This window comes from Artemia sp. Qi Xiang Cuo, chromosome 2 (assembly GCF_049724085.1).
Source record: "Artemia sp. Qi Xiang Cuo chromosome 2, ASM4972408v1, whole genome shotgun sequence".
Lineage (NCBI taxonomy): Eukaryota > Metazoa > Arthropoda > Branchiopoda > Anostraca > Artemiidae > Artemia > Artemia sp. Qi Xiang Cuo.
The window spans coordinates 75648684-75662792 of record NC_142795.1 but is presented as its reverse complement, the minus strand read 5'-3'; the positions used below and the strand labels follow the sequence as shown (position 1 = coordinate 75662792).

At 38.5% G+C, this 14109-nt stretch overlaps 1 protein-coding gene across 2 annotated transcripts in view; it reads left to right on the top strand.

The window, feature by feature from the left end:
* LOC148955625 (neuropeptides capa receptor-like) overlaps positions 1-14109 on the top strand; it is a 219690-nt gene that overhangs the window by 106123 nt on the left and 99458 nt on the right. For both annotated transcript variants that reach the window (XM_089108277.1, XM_089108276.1), the window contains exon 7: positions 7273-7424. In XM_089108277.1, coding sequence (XP_088964403.1) covers positions 7273-7424 — 152 coding nt within the window. The remainder of the gene's footprint in view (positions 1-7272; positions 7425-14109) is intronic.

Here is a 14109-nt window from a genome sequence, read left to right as displayed (position 1 = left end):
AAATTAGGTATTTAAGAATGACAACCCCTCCCCCCACAGACCTCAGGGCAAGGGTTGTAAGCTATGCCCTGGGGGCATATAAAGTCTCTAATGAAAGGATCTAGCCCCCCCCCCACCCCCACTCACATTCCCCCAAACACATTCAGTTAAAATTTTGAGATAGCCATTTGTTCAGCGTAGTTGATTTCCAGATAGAAAATATGTTTCTGAGGAGAACACCCCCCCCCACAACCCTCAAGACAAGGGTTTCAAGTTATGCCCTGGGGGCATATAAGGTTTTTATAGAAGGTTTTGTCGTAGAAACTTCAAAAAGGGCTCATTAGATTGGAAATTCAAAGGGCTAGAGCCCTTTTTAATAGTCGAAAGTGATTGGAGGGCAACTAGCCCCCCACGCCCATCATTCCCCCAGACCCATCCAATCAAAATTTGAGATAGCCATTTTGTTCAGCGTAGTTGATTTCCAGATAGAAAATATGTTTTGAGGACACTCCCCACAACCCTCAGGCCAAGGGTTTCAAGTTATGCCCTGGGGGCATATAAGGTTTTTATAGAAAGCGTTATCGTAAAAACTTCGAAAAAAGCTCATTCAATTGGAAATTCAAAGGGCTAGTGCCCTTTCTAATAGCCGAAAGTGATTGGAGGGTGACTAGCCCCCCCCTACACCCATCATTCCCCAAAAAAATCCAATAACAATTTTGAGATAGCCATTTTGTTCAGCGTAGTTGATTTCCAGATAGAAAATAGTTTTTGAGGAGGATACTCCCCAACAGCCGTCAGAGCAAAAGTTTTAAATTATGCCCTGGGGGCATATAAGGTTTTTATAGAAGGTGTTGTCGTAGAAACTTCAAATAAGGGCTCATTCGATTTGAAATTCAAAGGGTTAGTGCCCTTTTTAATAGTCGAAAGTTATTAGTGATATTTTTTGTTGTTGTTGTTGTTTAGACCATTGCACTTCGTATCGAAGGAGTTGTCGTGGGGAGTTCGAAAGGGGCTCATTCGATTGCACTTTACTTAAAAAATATAAATGTTTTTACTTTTATAACTTTAATAAATCAAATAATATTAACATTTGTATTACTAAATATCAGTATAATTATATTAAACTGACAATGCACATTCATTTGTAATTTTTCAGTAAAGTACAAATTTTGTTTTGGCCTTGGGGAGGCATAGGGGTTTTGCGTCCAACTTATGTTAATTTCTGCTCGTTTTGAGTTTTACTCGGTTATTTATTGTAATTTCTGTTTGATTTGGGTATCATTTATTTATCGATGCTGATTTGTGGTAGATTCACACTTGGTAGATTATTTGATTTTATTTTTGCTCATTTTTTGTTTAATGGAGTTCTTTACTTTTCTTTGAAAAACTTATTTTGTGGAAAAAGGTTTTTTTAATTAATTTATGTTCATTTTATATTGACATGGTTTTTTCAGGGAACAAGAAAACACTTTAAATCTTTTCGTTTTTTAAGACATTATAGTTTGGCCTGCTATTTGTATGCTGGAGAAAAATTTTCAACAATTTTTAACTACATACACCCTTTTAAAAATCTGGACACAAATAGTACTGTTTAATTTAGTTTCAAACCTCCTCTAGTTGACCTGAAATGAAAACTTTATACCATTCGCAATAAAATCTGCTTACTTTCTTTGATAGCTTGGATACACTTACGCTATTTTGATTTGGTTAAATTTCAAAAGCAGAAGAAGCCCCGAAAGATTGAACATAATACCCTCAGTCGTTCTTGGGATACTGCTGAGATGCCTTATTGGGAATTAGCATTATCACAGTGCATTTTGATTTAAACTTAAGGCCACATTTAGTTTTTAAACATATTGGGCTAATGGGAGAGTGGGCGTGGGAGAGTGGGAGTGGAAGGGGGATTAGTTTCCCTCCAATCACTTTCGACTATTAAAAAGGCCGACAGCCCTTTCTATTTTCAATCGAATGAGCCCCTTTTTAGGTTCCCAAGACAACTCCTTCCATACGAAGTGCCCTGGTCTAAACAATAACAACAACAAAAAATATCACTAATCACTTTCGACTATTAAAAAGGACACTAGCCCTTTGAATTTCAAAGCGAATGAGCCGTTTTTTGAAGTTTCCACGACAACGCCTTCTAAAGAAACCTTATATGCACCCAGGGCACAACTTAAAACCCTTGCTCAGAGGGCTGTATGGTAGTATCCTCCTCAAAAACATATTTTCTATCTGGAAATCAACTTCTATCTGGAACCCCAGAGCATAACATAAAACCCTTGCCCTGAGGGTTTTGGGGAGTGTTCTCCTCAAAAATATATTTTCTTTCTCAAAAACAACTACGCTGAACAAAATGGCTATCTCAAACTTTTGATGGGATGGGTTTGGGGAATGATGGGGGTGGGGGGGGGGGCTAGTTGCCCTCCAATCAACTACGCTGAACAAAATGGCTATCTCAAAATTTTTATTGAATGTTTGGGTAAATGATTGGTGGAGGGGGGGGGGCTAGTTGCCCTCCAATCACTTTTGACTATTAAAAAGGGCACTAGCCCTTTGAATTTCCCATCAAATGAGCCCCTTTTGAAGTTTCTACGACAAAACTTTCAATAAAGACCTTATATGCCCCCCTGGACATAACTTAAAACCCTTGCCCTGAGGGTTGTGGGGGAGTGTTCTCCTGAAAAGCATATTTTCTATCAGGAAATCAACTACGCTGAACAAAATGGCTATCTAAAATGTTGATAGGATGTGTTTGGTGGAATGATGGGTGCGGGGGGGGGGGCGGGGGCTAGTTGCCCTCCAATCAAGTTCGACTATTAAAAAGGGCACTAGCCCTTTGAATTTACAACCAAATGAGGCCCTTTTAAAGTTTCTACGACAATGTCTTCTATGAAAACCTTATATGCCCCCAGGGCATAACTTAAAACCCTTGCCCTGAGGGTTGAGGGGAGTGTCCTTCTCAAAAATGTATTTTCTATCTGGAAATCAACTAAGCTGAACAAAATGGTTATCTCAAAATTTTGATTGGATGTGTTTTGGGGAATGATGGGCGGGGGGGAGGCTAGTTGCCATCCAATCACTTTCGACTATTAAAAAGGGCACTAGCCCTTTGAATTTGCAATAGAATGAGCTTGTTTGGAAGTTTCTACGACAACGCCTTCTATAAAAACCTTATATGACCCTAGGGCATAACTTAAAACCCTTGCCCTCGGGGGTTATAGGGGAGTATCCTCCTGTAAAACATATTTTCTATCTGGAAATCAACTACGTTCAACAAAATGGCTATCTCAAAATTTTGCCCTCCAATCACTTTCGACTATTAAAAAGGGCACTAGCTCTTTGAATTTCCAATCGAATGAGCCCCTTTTGAAGTTTCTACGACAACGCCTTCTATAAAAACCTTATATGCCCCCAGGGGATAACTTAAAACCCTTGCCTGAGGGTTGTGGGGAGTATTCTCCTCAAAAATATATTTTCTATCTGGAAATCAACTACGCTGAACAAAATGGCTATCTCAAAATTTTGATTGGATTTTTTGGGGGGAATCATGGGCGTAGGGGGGGGGGGGCTAGTTGCCTTTCATTAAAACTTTATATGCCCCAGGGCATAACTTACAACCCTTGCCCTGAGGGCTGTGCAGGGGGGGTTTGTCATCCTTAAAGACCTAATTTCCTAAGCTTTCAACTACGTTGAATAAAATGGCTATCTAAAAATTTTGATTGGATGTGTTTGGGGAAAAGGTGAGCTTGAGAGGGGGTTTAGTTGCCCTCAAATCACTTTCGACTATTAAAAAGGGGACTAGCCCTTTGAATTTCAAGTTGAATGAGCACTTTTTCAAGTTTCTACGACAAAGATTTCAATATAAAAACCTTATATGCCCAAAGGGCATAACTTATAATCCTTGCCCTAAGGGTTGTGGGGGAGAGTCCTCCTAAAAAATATATTTTCTATCTGGAAATCCACTACGCTGAATCAATGGGTATCTTATAATTTTTGTTGGATGTGTTTGGGGGAATGTTGGGCGTGGGGGGCTAGTTGCCCTCCAATCACTTTCGACTATTAAAAAGGGCTCTAGCCCTTTGAATTTCTAATCAAATTGGCCTTTTTTGAAGTTTTTACAACGCCTTCTATAAGAACCTTATATGCCCCCAGGGCATAACTTAAAACCCTTGCCCTGAGGGTTATGGGGGATTGTCCTCCTCAAAAACATATTTTCTATCTGGAAATCAACTAAAATGAACAAAATGGCTATCTCAAAATTTTGATTGGTTGGGTTTGGGGGAATGATGGGTGTGGGGGGGGGCTAATTGCTCTCCAATCACTTTCGAATATTAAAAATGGCACTAGCCCTTTGAATTTCCAATCAAATGAGCCCCTTTTAAAGTTTCTACGACAACGCCTTCTATAAAAACCTTATATGCCCCCAGGGCATAACTTAAAACCCTTGCCCTGAGGGTTTTGGGGGAGTGCGCTCCTCAAAAACATATTTTCTATTAGGAAATCAACTACGCAGAACAAAATGTCTATCTCAAAATTTTTATTGGATGTGTTTGGGGTAATGATGTGCACGGGGGGGTGCTAGTTGCCCTCCAATCACTTTCAACTATTAAAAAGGGCGCTAGCCCTTTGAATTTCCAATCGAATGAGCCTTTTTTGAAGTTTCTACGACAACGCTTTCTATAAAAACTTTATACGCCCCCAGGGCATAACTTAAAACCCTTGCCCTGAGGGTTGTGGGGGAGTTTCTTCCTCAAAAACATATTTTCTATCTGGAAATCAACTACGCTGAACAAAATGGCTATCCCAAAATTTTTATTGGATGTGTTAGGGGGAATGATGGGCGCGGGGGGGGGGGCTTGTTTGCCTCTAATCATTGTCAACTATTAAAAAGAGCACTAGCCTGATCAATTTTAAATCAATTTAGCCCTTTTTGAAGTTCATACGACAAAAATTTCTTTAAAAACCATATATGCCCCCAGGGCATAACTTAAAACCCTTACCCTGAGGGTTGTGGGGGAGATTCTTCCTCAAAAAAACATTTTCTATCTGGAAATCAACTACGCTGAACAAAATGGCTATCTCAAAATATTGATTGGATGTGTTTGGGGGAATAATGCACGTGGGGGGGGGGGGGCTAGATCCTTTCATTAATGTGTCTGGGGAAAAGGTGAGCGTGAGAGGGGGGTTAGTTGCCCTCAAATTACTTTCGAGTATTAAAAAGGGTACTAACCCTTTTAATTTCAAATCGAATGAGCCCTTTTTCAAGTTTCTACGACAAAGATTTCAATAAAAACCTTATATTCCCCCAGGGCATAACTTATAATCCTTGCCCTGAGGGTTGTGGGGTAGTGTCCTCCTCAAAAATATATTTTCTATCTGGAAATCAACTACGCTGAACAAAATGGGTATGTCAAACATTTTATTTGATGTGTTTGGGAAAATGATGGTTGGTGGGGGGCTAGTTGCCCACCAATCAGTTTCGACTATTAAAAAGGGCATTAGCCCTTTGAATTTCCAATCGAATGAGCTTTTTTTTGAAGTTTCTACGACAACAGTAGCCCCCAGGATCTTGTGGGTTGTGTCGACCCCTTATCCCCTTATGGCTATCTCAAAAGTTCCATCGGATGGATTTCGAGAAAAGAAGGAAGTAGGGGGCTCGTTCCTTTCCAGTCCCTCTTGACTCTTAAAAAGATAGCTAGAACTTTCGACTCTTAATTGGATGAGCCCCTTCCGAAGTATATACTACCACCCCTTTCATAAAAAACCTTATTTGCCCCGGGGCATAATTTACAAAACTTGCCCCCTGGTTCTGTGGGTTTTGTAAGCACCAGAGTTTTTGTTTTATGATCTTTAGTCTATTTAAAACAAAATGAATATCTCAATATTTTTTTCTGATGCATATGGGGAAAAAAGGGTGTGAGAGGAGGGGGGCTAGTTGCCATCCGATCACTTTGACTCCTAAAAAGGAAATTCAAATTTTCAATTTCTAATCATTTGAGTCCCTCTCGAAGGTTATGCGACTACCTCTTCCGAATAAATCTTATATGCCCCCAGGAGATAAGTTACAACCCTTCCCCTGGACTCTGGAGGCTATGTTGACCCCAAAGTTTTGTTATCTGATCGTTGGATTATTTCGAACAAAGCGGCTATCTCAAATTTTTTATTGAATGTAATTGCTGAAAACAGAGTGTGTGGGAGGGGGGGGGTAGATACCCTCTAATCACTTTTGACTCTTAAAAAAGAAACTAGAACTTTCAATTTTCAATCAAATGAGCCCCCTCAGAAGTCTATACGATCATCCCTTCCACAAAAACTTTATATTACCCCGGTGCACAGCTTATAACACCTGCTCCTGGGCTCAGGGGGGTTGTATAAACCCAGGAGCTTTTGCTATCTGGATATTTGAATTTTGAACAATTTTTAACGAAATGGCAATCTCAAAATTCTTATCGGCTACGTTTGGGGAACGAAGGGTGAGGGTGGCTAGTTGCCATCTAATCTCTTTTTGCTCTTAAAAAATGAACTAGCACTTTCAATTTCAATCAAATGAGCCCCCTCTGATTTTCCTACGAGCACCCCTTCCATAAAAACCGTATGCCCCCAGGGCATAACTTACAACGCCTGCTCTCTGGGCGGTTGCGTCGACTTTAGTGTTTTTGGGTATCTGATCTTTGAACTATTTTGAATTAATGACTACCTCAAAATTTCATCAGATGCATTTGGGGAAAAAGGGCGCGGGGGGCTAATTGCCCTCCGATCCCTTTTGACTCTTAAAAAGGGAACTAGAACTTCCAATTTCCAATCGAATGAGCCCCCTCCGAAGCTTATACAACCAACCCTTCCATATGAAGTGTCTCTGGGGAAAAAATAATAATAATAATAAAATACTGGAGGCTGATGTATTTTACTATAGGCAACGCTATAGCGTTGCCTCTGATTAATCTCAAACGGAATTAAACAAAAAACATTATAATACAAACAAAAACATTAGAATTAATTTTAAACAAAATAAAATTTAATTTTATTTAATGATATTTTTAGTCCCTTCTTCCTTCCAAAAGAGAAATCTGTTGCCGTGGGATCTGTTTTGCTATTGAAAAAGTACACTAGAAATCAAAATTTCGATTCGCCGTTTTCAATTTCTTTTTATCATTACTTCGGTACGAGTGCCCATTGAGCAAAGCCCAAAATGAATTTGATTCTTCACCCTACGACAAATCGGAAGCTAGTTATTTTTTTTTACCACTTGTAATACTGTTTTCCTATGTTTTATTTAGAAAAAGTTTTTTACAGGTATGATAGTGGCAAAAGAAGTGGATCGTCCAAAACACATATTGAATACCATTCCCCAGTTTCTAGCCCTTTGTTAATAAAACCCACAGAATATACTTGGGAAGATGACCAAGGACACATTGATCATGTTCCCATGAGAAGTGGAAGAGTAGGTAAGATGATTTTTTCAAAATAAAATACGATTTTTCTTCTGGTCTTGGCCCTAGACTGAAAAAACAAAATAAGTATCGTTCAGCACTCATTGTGCTTCTTTCAAAATATTTAAGTCACACCTGTCTTAACTAATGTTTTTAGCGATTATGGATATCATATTTTCGAGAGGATGGACGAAGTACTATTAAGTTTTCCTCCAACTCCCCATTTTTTTGTTGGAAAGAAAAATACTTCAAAAACATATTGGATTAAGTCTGATTTACAGAATCCTGAAAGAAGGGCTTCATTATTTTTTTTTGAAAATCTATTTTTTATATATCGAGCAAAAAATAACATTTTTGCTCATTATTAAATTCGAAAGCGATAGAAACGCAAAAAAGCTCCCAGGGGAGGTGATAGAGCTGAAAGTGATGTTTACACAATATAACTTTAAAAATTAATCGTGTATAGCAAAACATTTTCTATCGTTATAATTATACGTAAGCTTTTTTTATAAAAGAAAGGCCCATTTTTTGCATAGCCTAGGCTTAACTGATTGAAAGGGAGTTTTAATTTTTTTTTTCGTATTTTGCTGCAAAACCAAGTAAAAGGTCATATTGTTTGCTATTTTGTGAGAAGTGTTGTTTTCTATTTTTATGAGAAATAGCACAACTGATATTATTCTAGAATTCATAACTTTACAAGAAATATACTCAAAACAAGAAACATTCAATTGTTGGTACCGTTAAGATAAGTGAGAAAGAGGAAAAGTTAAAGACCACAAAAAATACAAAGCTATTGAGAGAAGAGCTGTAACCTCACTCCAGAGATGATGGGTATCTAGGGCTATTCTATCTAATTGAAATTGAGCTTGAAATATTGTATTGTTGTACCCAAGGAGCTTATCTCATACTTAGTTCCTTCGTTGACAAAAGCTAATATTGGTTCTCTAAGAGACAAACATTTCCAGGATCCTTAGAGTTTTTGAGTCTAGAGTCCTGGGAGATTATAATTCTAGCACCACTCGTACCAAAACATGTACCTGTTGAAAAAATTAAGTCCTTTATTGCAGCTATTCGAGCAGTCAAGAGGATACTGTTTGCCCACAACGCTGAAGTGTGATCATTGACCTAGATGTTTCTGAAATTTGGAATATTTCATAGGCAGCGCGATCGCGCTGCCTAAGCAAAGAACGATGGGGGCACAATGTATTAGTTTTTTTCCTCCTTACCCGGGCACTTTGTATCGAAGGGGTCGTAGAAACTTCGATAAGGGCTCATTCAATTGGAAATTGGAGTGCCCTTTTTAATAGTCAGAAGTGATTGGAGGGCAACCAGCCCCTCCCCCACGCCCATCATTCCCCCAAACACATCCAATCAAATTTTTGAGATAGCCATTTTGTTCTGCGTAGTTGATCTCCAGGTAGAAAATATGTTTTTGAGGAGGACACTCCCCCACAACCCTCGGGGCAAGGGTTTTAAGTTATGCCCTGAGGGCATATAAGAACGATGTTGGCACAATGTATCATTTTTTCCTTTAGAAAAGGGCACTTCGTCGAAGAAATTTCCGTAGAAACTTCAAAAAGGGCTCATTCTATTGGAAATTGGAGTGGCGTGTGCCCTTTTTAATAGTCGAAAGTGATTAGAGGGCAAATAGCCCCCCCCCCCAACGCCCATCATTCTCCCAAACGCACCCAATCAAAATTTTGAGATAGCCATTTTGTTCAGCATAGTTGACTTCCATATAGAAAATATGTTTTTGAGGAGGATACTCCCCCACAACCCTCGGGGCAAGGGTTTTAAGTTATGCCCTGGGGGCATATAAGGTTTTTATAGAAGGCGTTATCGTAGAAACTTCAAAAAAGGCTCATTCGATTGGAAATTCAAAGGGCTAGTGCCCTTTTTGATAATCGAATGGGATTGGAGGGCAACTCGCCCCCCCCCCCCCCCAACGCCGATCATTCCCCCAAACACATCCAATCAAAATTTCGAGATTGCCATTTTGTTCAGCGTTGTTGATTTCCAGATAGAAAATATTTTTTCGAGGAGGACACTCACTCCACAACCCTTGGGACAAGGATTTTAAGTTATGCCCTGAGGGTGTATAAGAAAGATGTTGGCACATTGTATCATTTATTTTTTTTCCCTTTAGAACAGGGTACTTCGATCGTAGAAGTTGTCTTAAAAACTTTGAAAATGGCTCATTCAATTGGAAATTGGAGTGGCTTGTGCCCTTTTCAATAGTCGAAAGTGATTGGAAGGCAAATAAAACCCCTTCCACGCCCACCATTTTCCGAAACACATGAAATCAAAATTTTGAGATAGCCATTTCGTTCAGCGTAGTTGATTTCCAGATAGAAATTATGTTTTTGAGGAGGACATTCCCCCACAGCCTTCAGAGCAAGGATTGTAAGTTATTGTAAGTTATATGGTTTTTATGGAAGGCGTTGTCGTAGAAACTTCAAAAAAAGGCTCTTTTGATTGGAAATTCAAAGGGCTAGTGTTCTTTTTAATAGTCGAAAGGAATTGGAGGGCAACTACCCCCCCCCACCCCAGCGCCCATCATTCCCCCAAACACATTTAATCAAGATTTCGCGATTGGCATTTTGTTCAGCGTAGTTGATTTACAGATAGAAATTGTGTTTTTGAGGAAGACAGTCCCCCACAGCCTTCAGGGCAAGGGTTGTAAGTTATTCCCTGGGGGCATATAAGGTTTTTATAGAAGGCGTTGTCGCAGAAACTTCAAAAAAGGTTTATTTGATTGGAAATTCAAAGGGCTAGTGCCCTTTTTAATAGTCAAAAGTGATTGGAGGGCAAATTATGTCTTTGAGGATGACAACCTCCTCACAGCCCTAAGGACTGGGGTTGTAAGTTATGCCCTGGGGGCATAAAAAGTTTTTCATAGAACGCATTGTCGTAAAACTTCAAAAAGGGCTCATTCGATTAGAAATTGAAATGGCTGGAGGCCTTTTTAATAGTTTAAAGAAATTGAAAGACAACCAACACCCCTTCCACGCCCACCATTTCCCCAAACACATCCAATCCACCCTATAGTCTTCAGGGCAAGGGTTATAAGTTATGCCCTGGAGGCATATAAGTTTTCATTGAAATCTTTGTCGTAGAAACTTGAAAAAGAGCTTATTCGATTAGAAATTGAAAGATCTAGTGCCCTTTTTAATAGTCGAAAGTTATTTGAGGGCAACTAGCCCCCCTCTCTTGGCCAACTTTTCCCCAAACACATCCAATCAAAATTTTTAGATAGCCATTTTGTTCAGTGTTGTAGATTTCCAGATAGAAATCACGTTTTTGAGGAGGACACTCCCCCACAGCCCTCAGGGCAAGGGTTGTAAGTTATTCCCTGGGGGCATATTAGTTTTTTTTTATAAAACGTATCGTCATAGAAACTTCCAAATGGACTCATTCGATTGAAAATATAAATGGCAAGTGCCCTTTTTAATAGTCGAAAGTGATTGGAAGTCACCTAACACCCCCTTCATGTCCACCATTCCCCCATGCATATCCAATCAAAATTTTTAGATAGCCATTTTATTCCACGCAGTTTAAAGTTCAGGAGATTATACCTTTGAGCAGGACACTCCCCCCACAGTCTTCAGGGCAAGGGTTATAAGTTACGCCCTCAGGGTATATAAAGTTTTATCGAAATCTTTGTCGTAGAAATTTGAAATAGGGCTCATTCGATTGGAAATTCAAAGGGCTAGTGCCCTTTTTAATAGTCAAAAGTAATTTGAGGGCAACTAACCTTTTCTTAACCCTTTTCTAACCTTTTTAACCTCTCACGCCCACCTTTTCCCCAAACACATCCAATCAAAATTTTTAGATAACTGTTTTATTCAACGAAGTTTAAAGTTTTGGAAATCAGGCCCTTAAGGATGAAAACCCATCCCCCCCCCACAACCCTCAGGGCAAGGGTTGTAAGTTATGCCCTTATATAAAGCGATGTTGTAAAAACATCAAAAAGGGCTCATTCAATTGATAATTAAAAGGGATAATACCCTTTTAATAGTTGAAAATGATTGAAGGGCAACTAACCCCCCTCTCACGCCCACCATTTCCCCAAGCACATCCAATCAAAATTTTGAGATATTCATTTTGTTCAACGTTTGCACAAAATTTGCACTTTACTGAAAAAAATATAAAGTTTTTACTTTTATAACTTTAATAAATCAAGTAATATTAACATTTTAATGACTAAATATCAGTACATGTATATTAAACTGACAATGCACATTCATTTGTATTTTTCAGTAAAGTGCGAGTTTTGTTCTAGCCTTGGGAAGGCATAGAATTTTTGCGCCGAACTTATGATAATTTCTGCTCTCTTTGAGTTTGACTCGGTTATTTATTGTAATTTCTGTTCGTTTTTGGTTTCATTTATTTATCGATGCTGATTTGTGGTAGATTCAAGCTTGGTAGATTATTTTATTTTAATTTTGCTAATTTTTTTTTTAATGAAGTTCTTTACTTTTCTTTTTAAAACTTTTTTTATGGAAATTTTTTTAAAATTAAGCTCGGATAAAGCGTTGCCCAAACTTTCCTAAGGTTTGCAACTAAAAATTTAAGGACATTGCTTATTCGATCCTTTCTCTTTTGGGGATTGAAGAAAAGATAATATACCTATTGCACATCAAGGTTAGGTAACGAGGAAAACTATTGGCACGATTTTTGTGGTGAAAACTGGAGGACCCCAAAAAACCCAACTTACACTAAAGTAGTAAGTACATATGGAATTTGCGTGCGCCCCTAGGAATCTCTATGTTATTTGCTTACGCCTCTACACCTTTTCAAAGAGAGTGACTATCCCCATGCATGTAGGTAATACTTCTACAAGACATTACACCTTTTCAAAGAGAATATTGTAGCTATGGAATCCGGTTAATAACCTGTAGCTTAAAGGTATCTGAGATCTCGCCCCAGTATCGCATACACTATTAGAGATATCAAAATGATATCTCATTTGCATTAAGCTAACTCAATTTGCGAAAAGGTATTCCATTTGCAAAACTCTGCTCTGATTGAATTGTCGCCGACAATGGGTCGAAAACGACATGTAATCACTGCTAAGCCTTTTGTTATTGCTAGAGGATTACCCAATTCACTTCTTAGTGTTAACTGATAGAGTTCCAAATACGAACATTTTGAAAAGCAGAAAAGCAAGCATTTTGAAAAGCATTTTGAAAAGGGGTAATTAGTGATTGGATAATTTTTTAACATGCAATCTCTGAATAAAATATTTTTGGAGCATGTACTTGACGATGGGGAAAAGGGGTTAAAATGATTAGCACTTACGAGCGAGGACCCCCCACCCACTGGTTCCTGGCAGTAGGCTACGCATATCAAGTTGAAAATTTGACAGATGTTATTCTACAAGACGGAAATACTTTGCTTGAAGCTATAGATTAGCATTTGCAAAAAGGTGGTAATTAGTGATTGGATAATTTTTTTTAACATGAAATCTCTGAATAAATATTTTTGGAGGGATGGGATGATGGGAGAAGGATTTCTTAGAGTACTTATAGTGCTGTACTGTGGGTCGACTTGCTATCGAAAAAAACACCGTATGGTTGAATAAAAGGAATTCAAATATTTTTCCTATGAAATAGACTGTCGTGTTGTAGCATTAGGTTGATGGCAGAAGGATCTCTTAGAGTAGCTATAGTGTGATAGTGGAGGGCGAGTTGCTAGCAAATGTGCATTGACTTACCATACAGGTTTCTGGGCCAACAACACAGGTTTCTGGGCCAACCAGACAGGTTTCTGGGCCAACCAGACAGGTTTCTGGGCTAATAGGGTTATGGAAATACTGTGGGTACAACTAAATGGAAATACCTGACTTGGCAAACCAGGCAGGTTTCTGGCCCAACCAGACAGGTTTCTGGGCCAACCAGACAGGTTTCTGGGCTAATAAGTGTATGGAAATACTGTGGGTACACCATATACAGCAACCTAAATGAAATTTGAGGGTCGATTAAGGGAAATTAAGTCACTATTCTAGTTTTTCTAAACCAGTATTGCCTATAACTTAATATATTCAAATATTTTTTGATAACTTGTTTGGTGATTGGATTTGAATAAAAGGAATTCAATTATTTTACCTATAAAATAGACTGTCGTGTTGTGGCACTTCACAGGTGGAGAATATTTGCTAAATTTGAAACACATGAACTATTTAATTAGCATAGGAAGCTTTTTCAATAATGCTGCGAATTCCAGAGCCCCCTATCTGGACAGATACAACCCCCTCACCCCCCCCCCCCCACCCTGGCCTTACATTCTCTTGATTTTTCAAAGTTCATTTTGAATTTCTTTCATTGAAATGCAAGAGTTGGATTATTTAAGTAGTGTTTTGTCGTCGTTTACCATTTCACAGTTACATTCTCTTGATTTTTCATAGTTCATTTTGAATTTCTTTCGTTGAAATGAACGAGTTGGATTATTTCAGTAGTGTTTTGTCGTGGTTTACCTTGTCACAGTTACATTCTCTTGATTTTTCAAAGTTCATTGTGAATTTATTTCATTGAAATGCAAGAGTTGGAATATTTCAGTATTGTTTTGTCGTCGTTTACCTTGTCACAGTTACATTCTCTTGATTTTTCAAAATTCATTTTGAATTTCTTCCATTGAAATGCAAGAGTTGGAATATTTCAGTAGTGTTTTGTCGTCGTTTACCTTGTCACAGTTACATTCT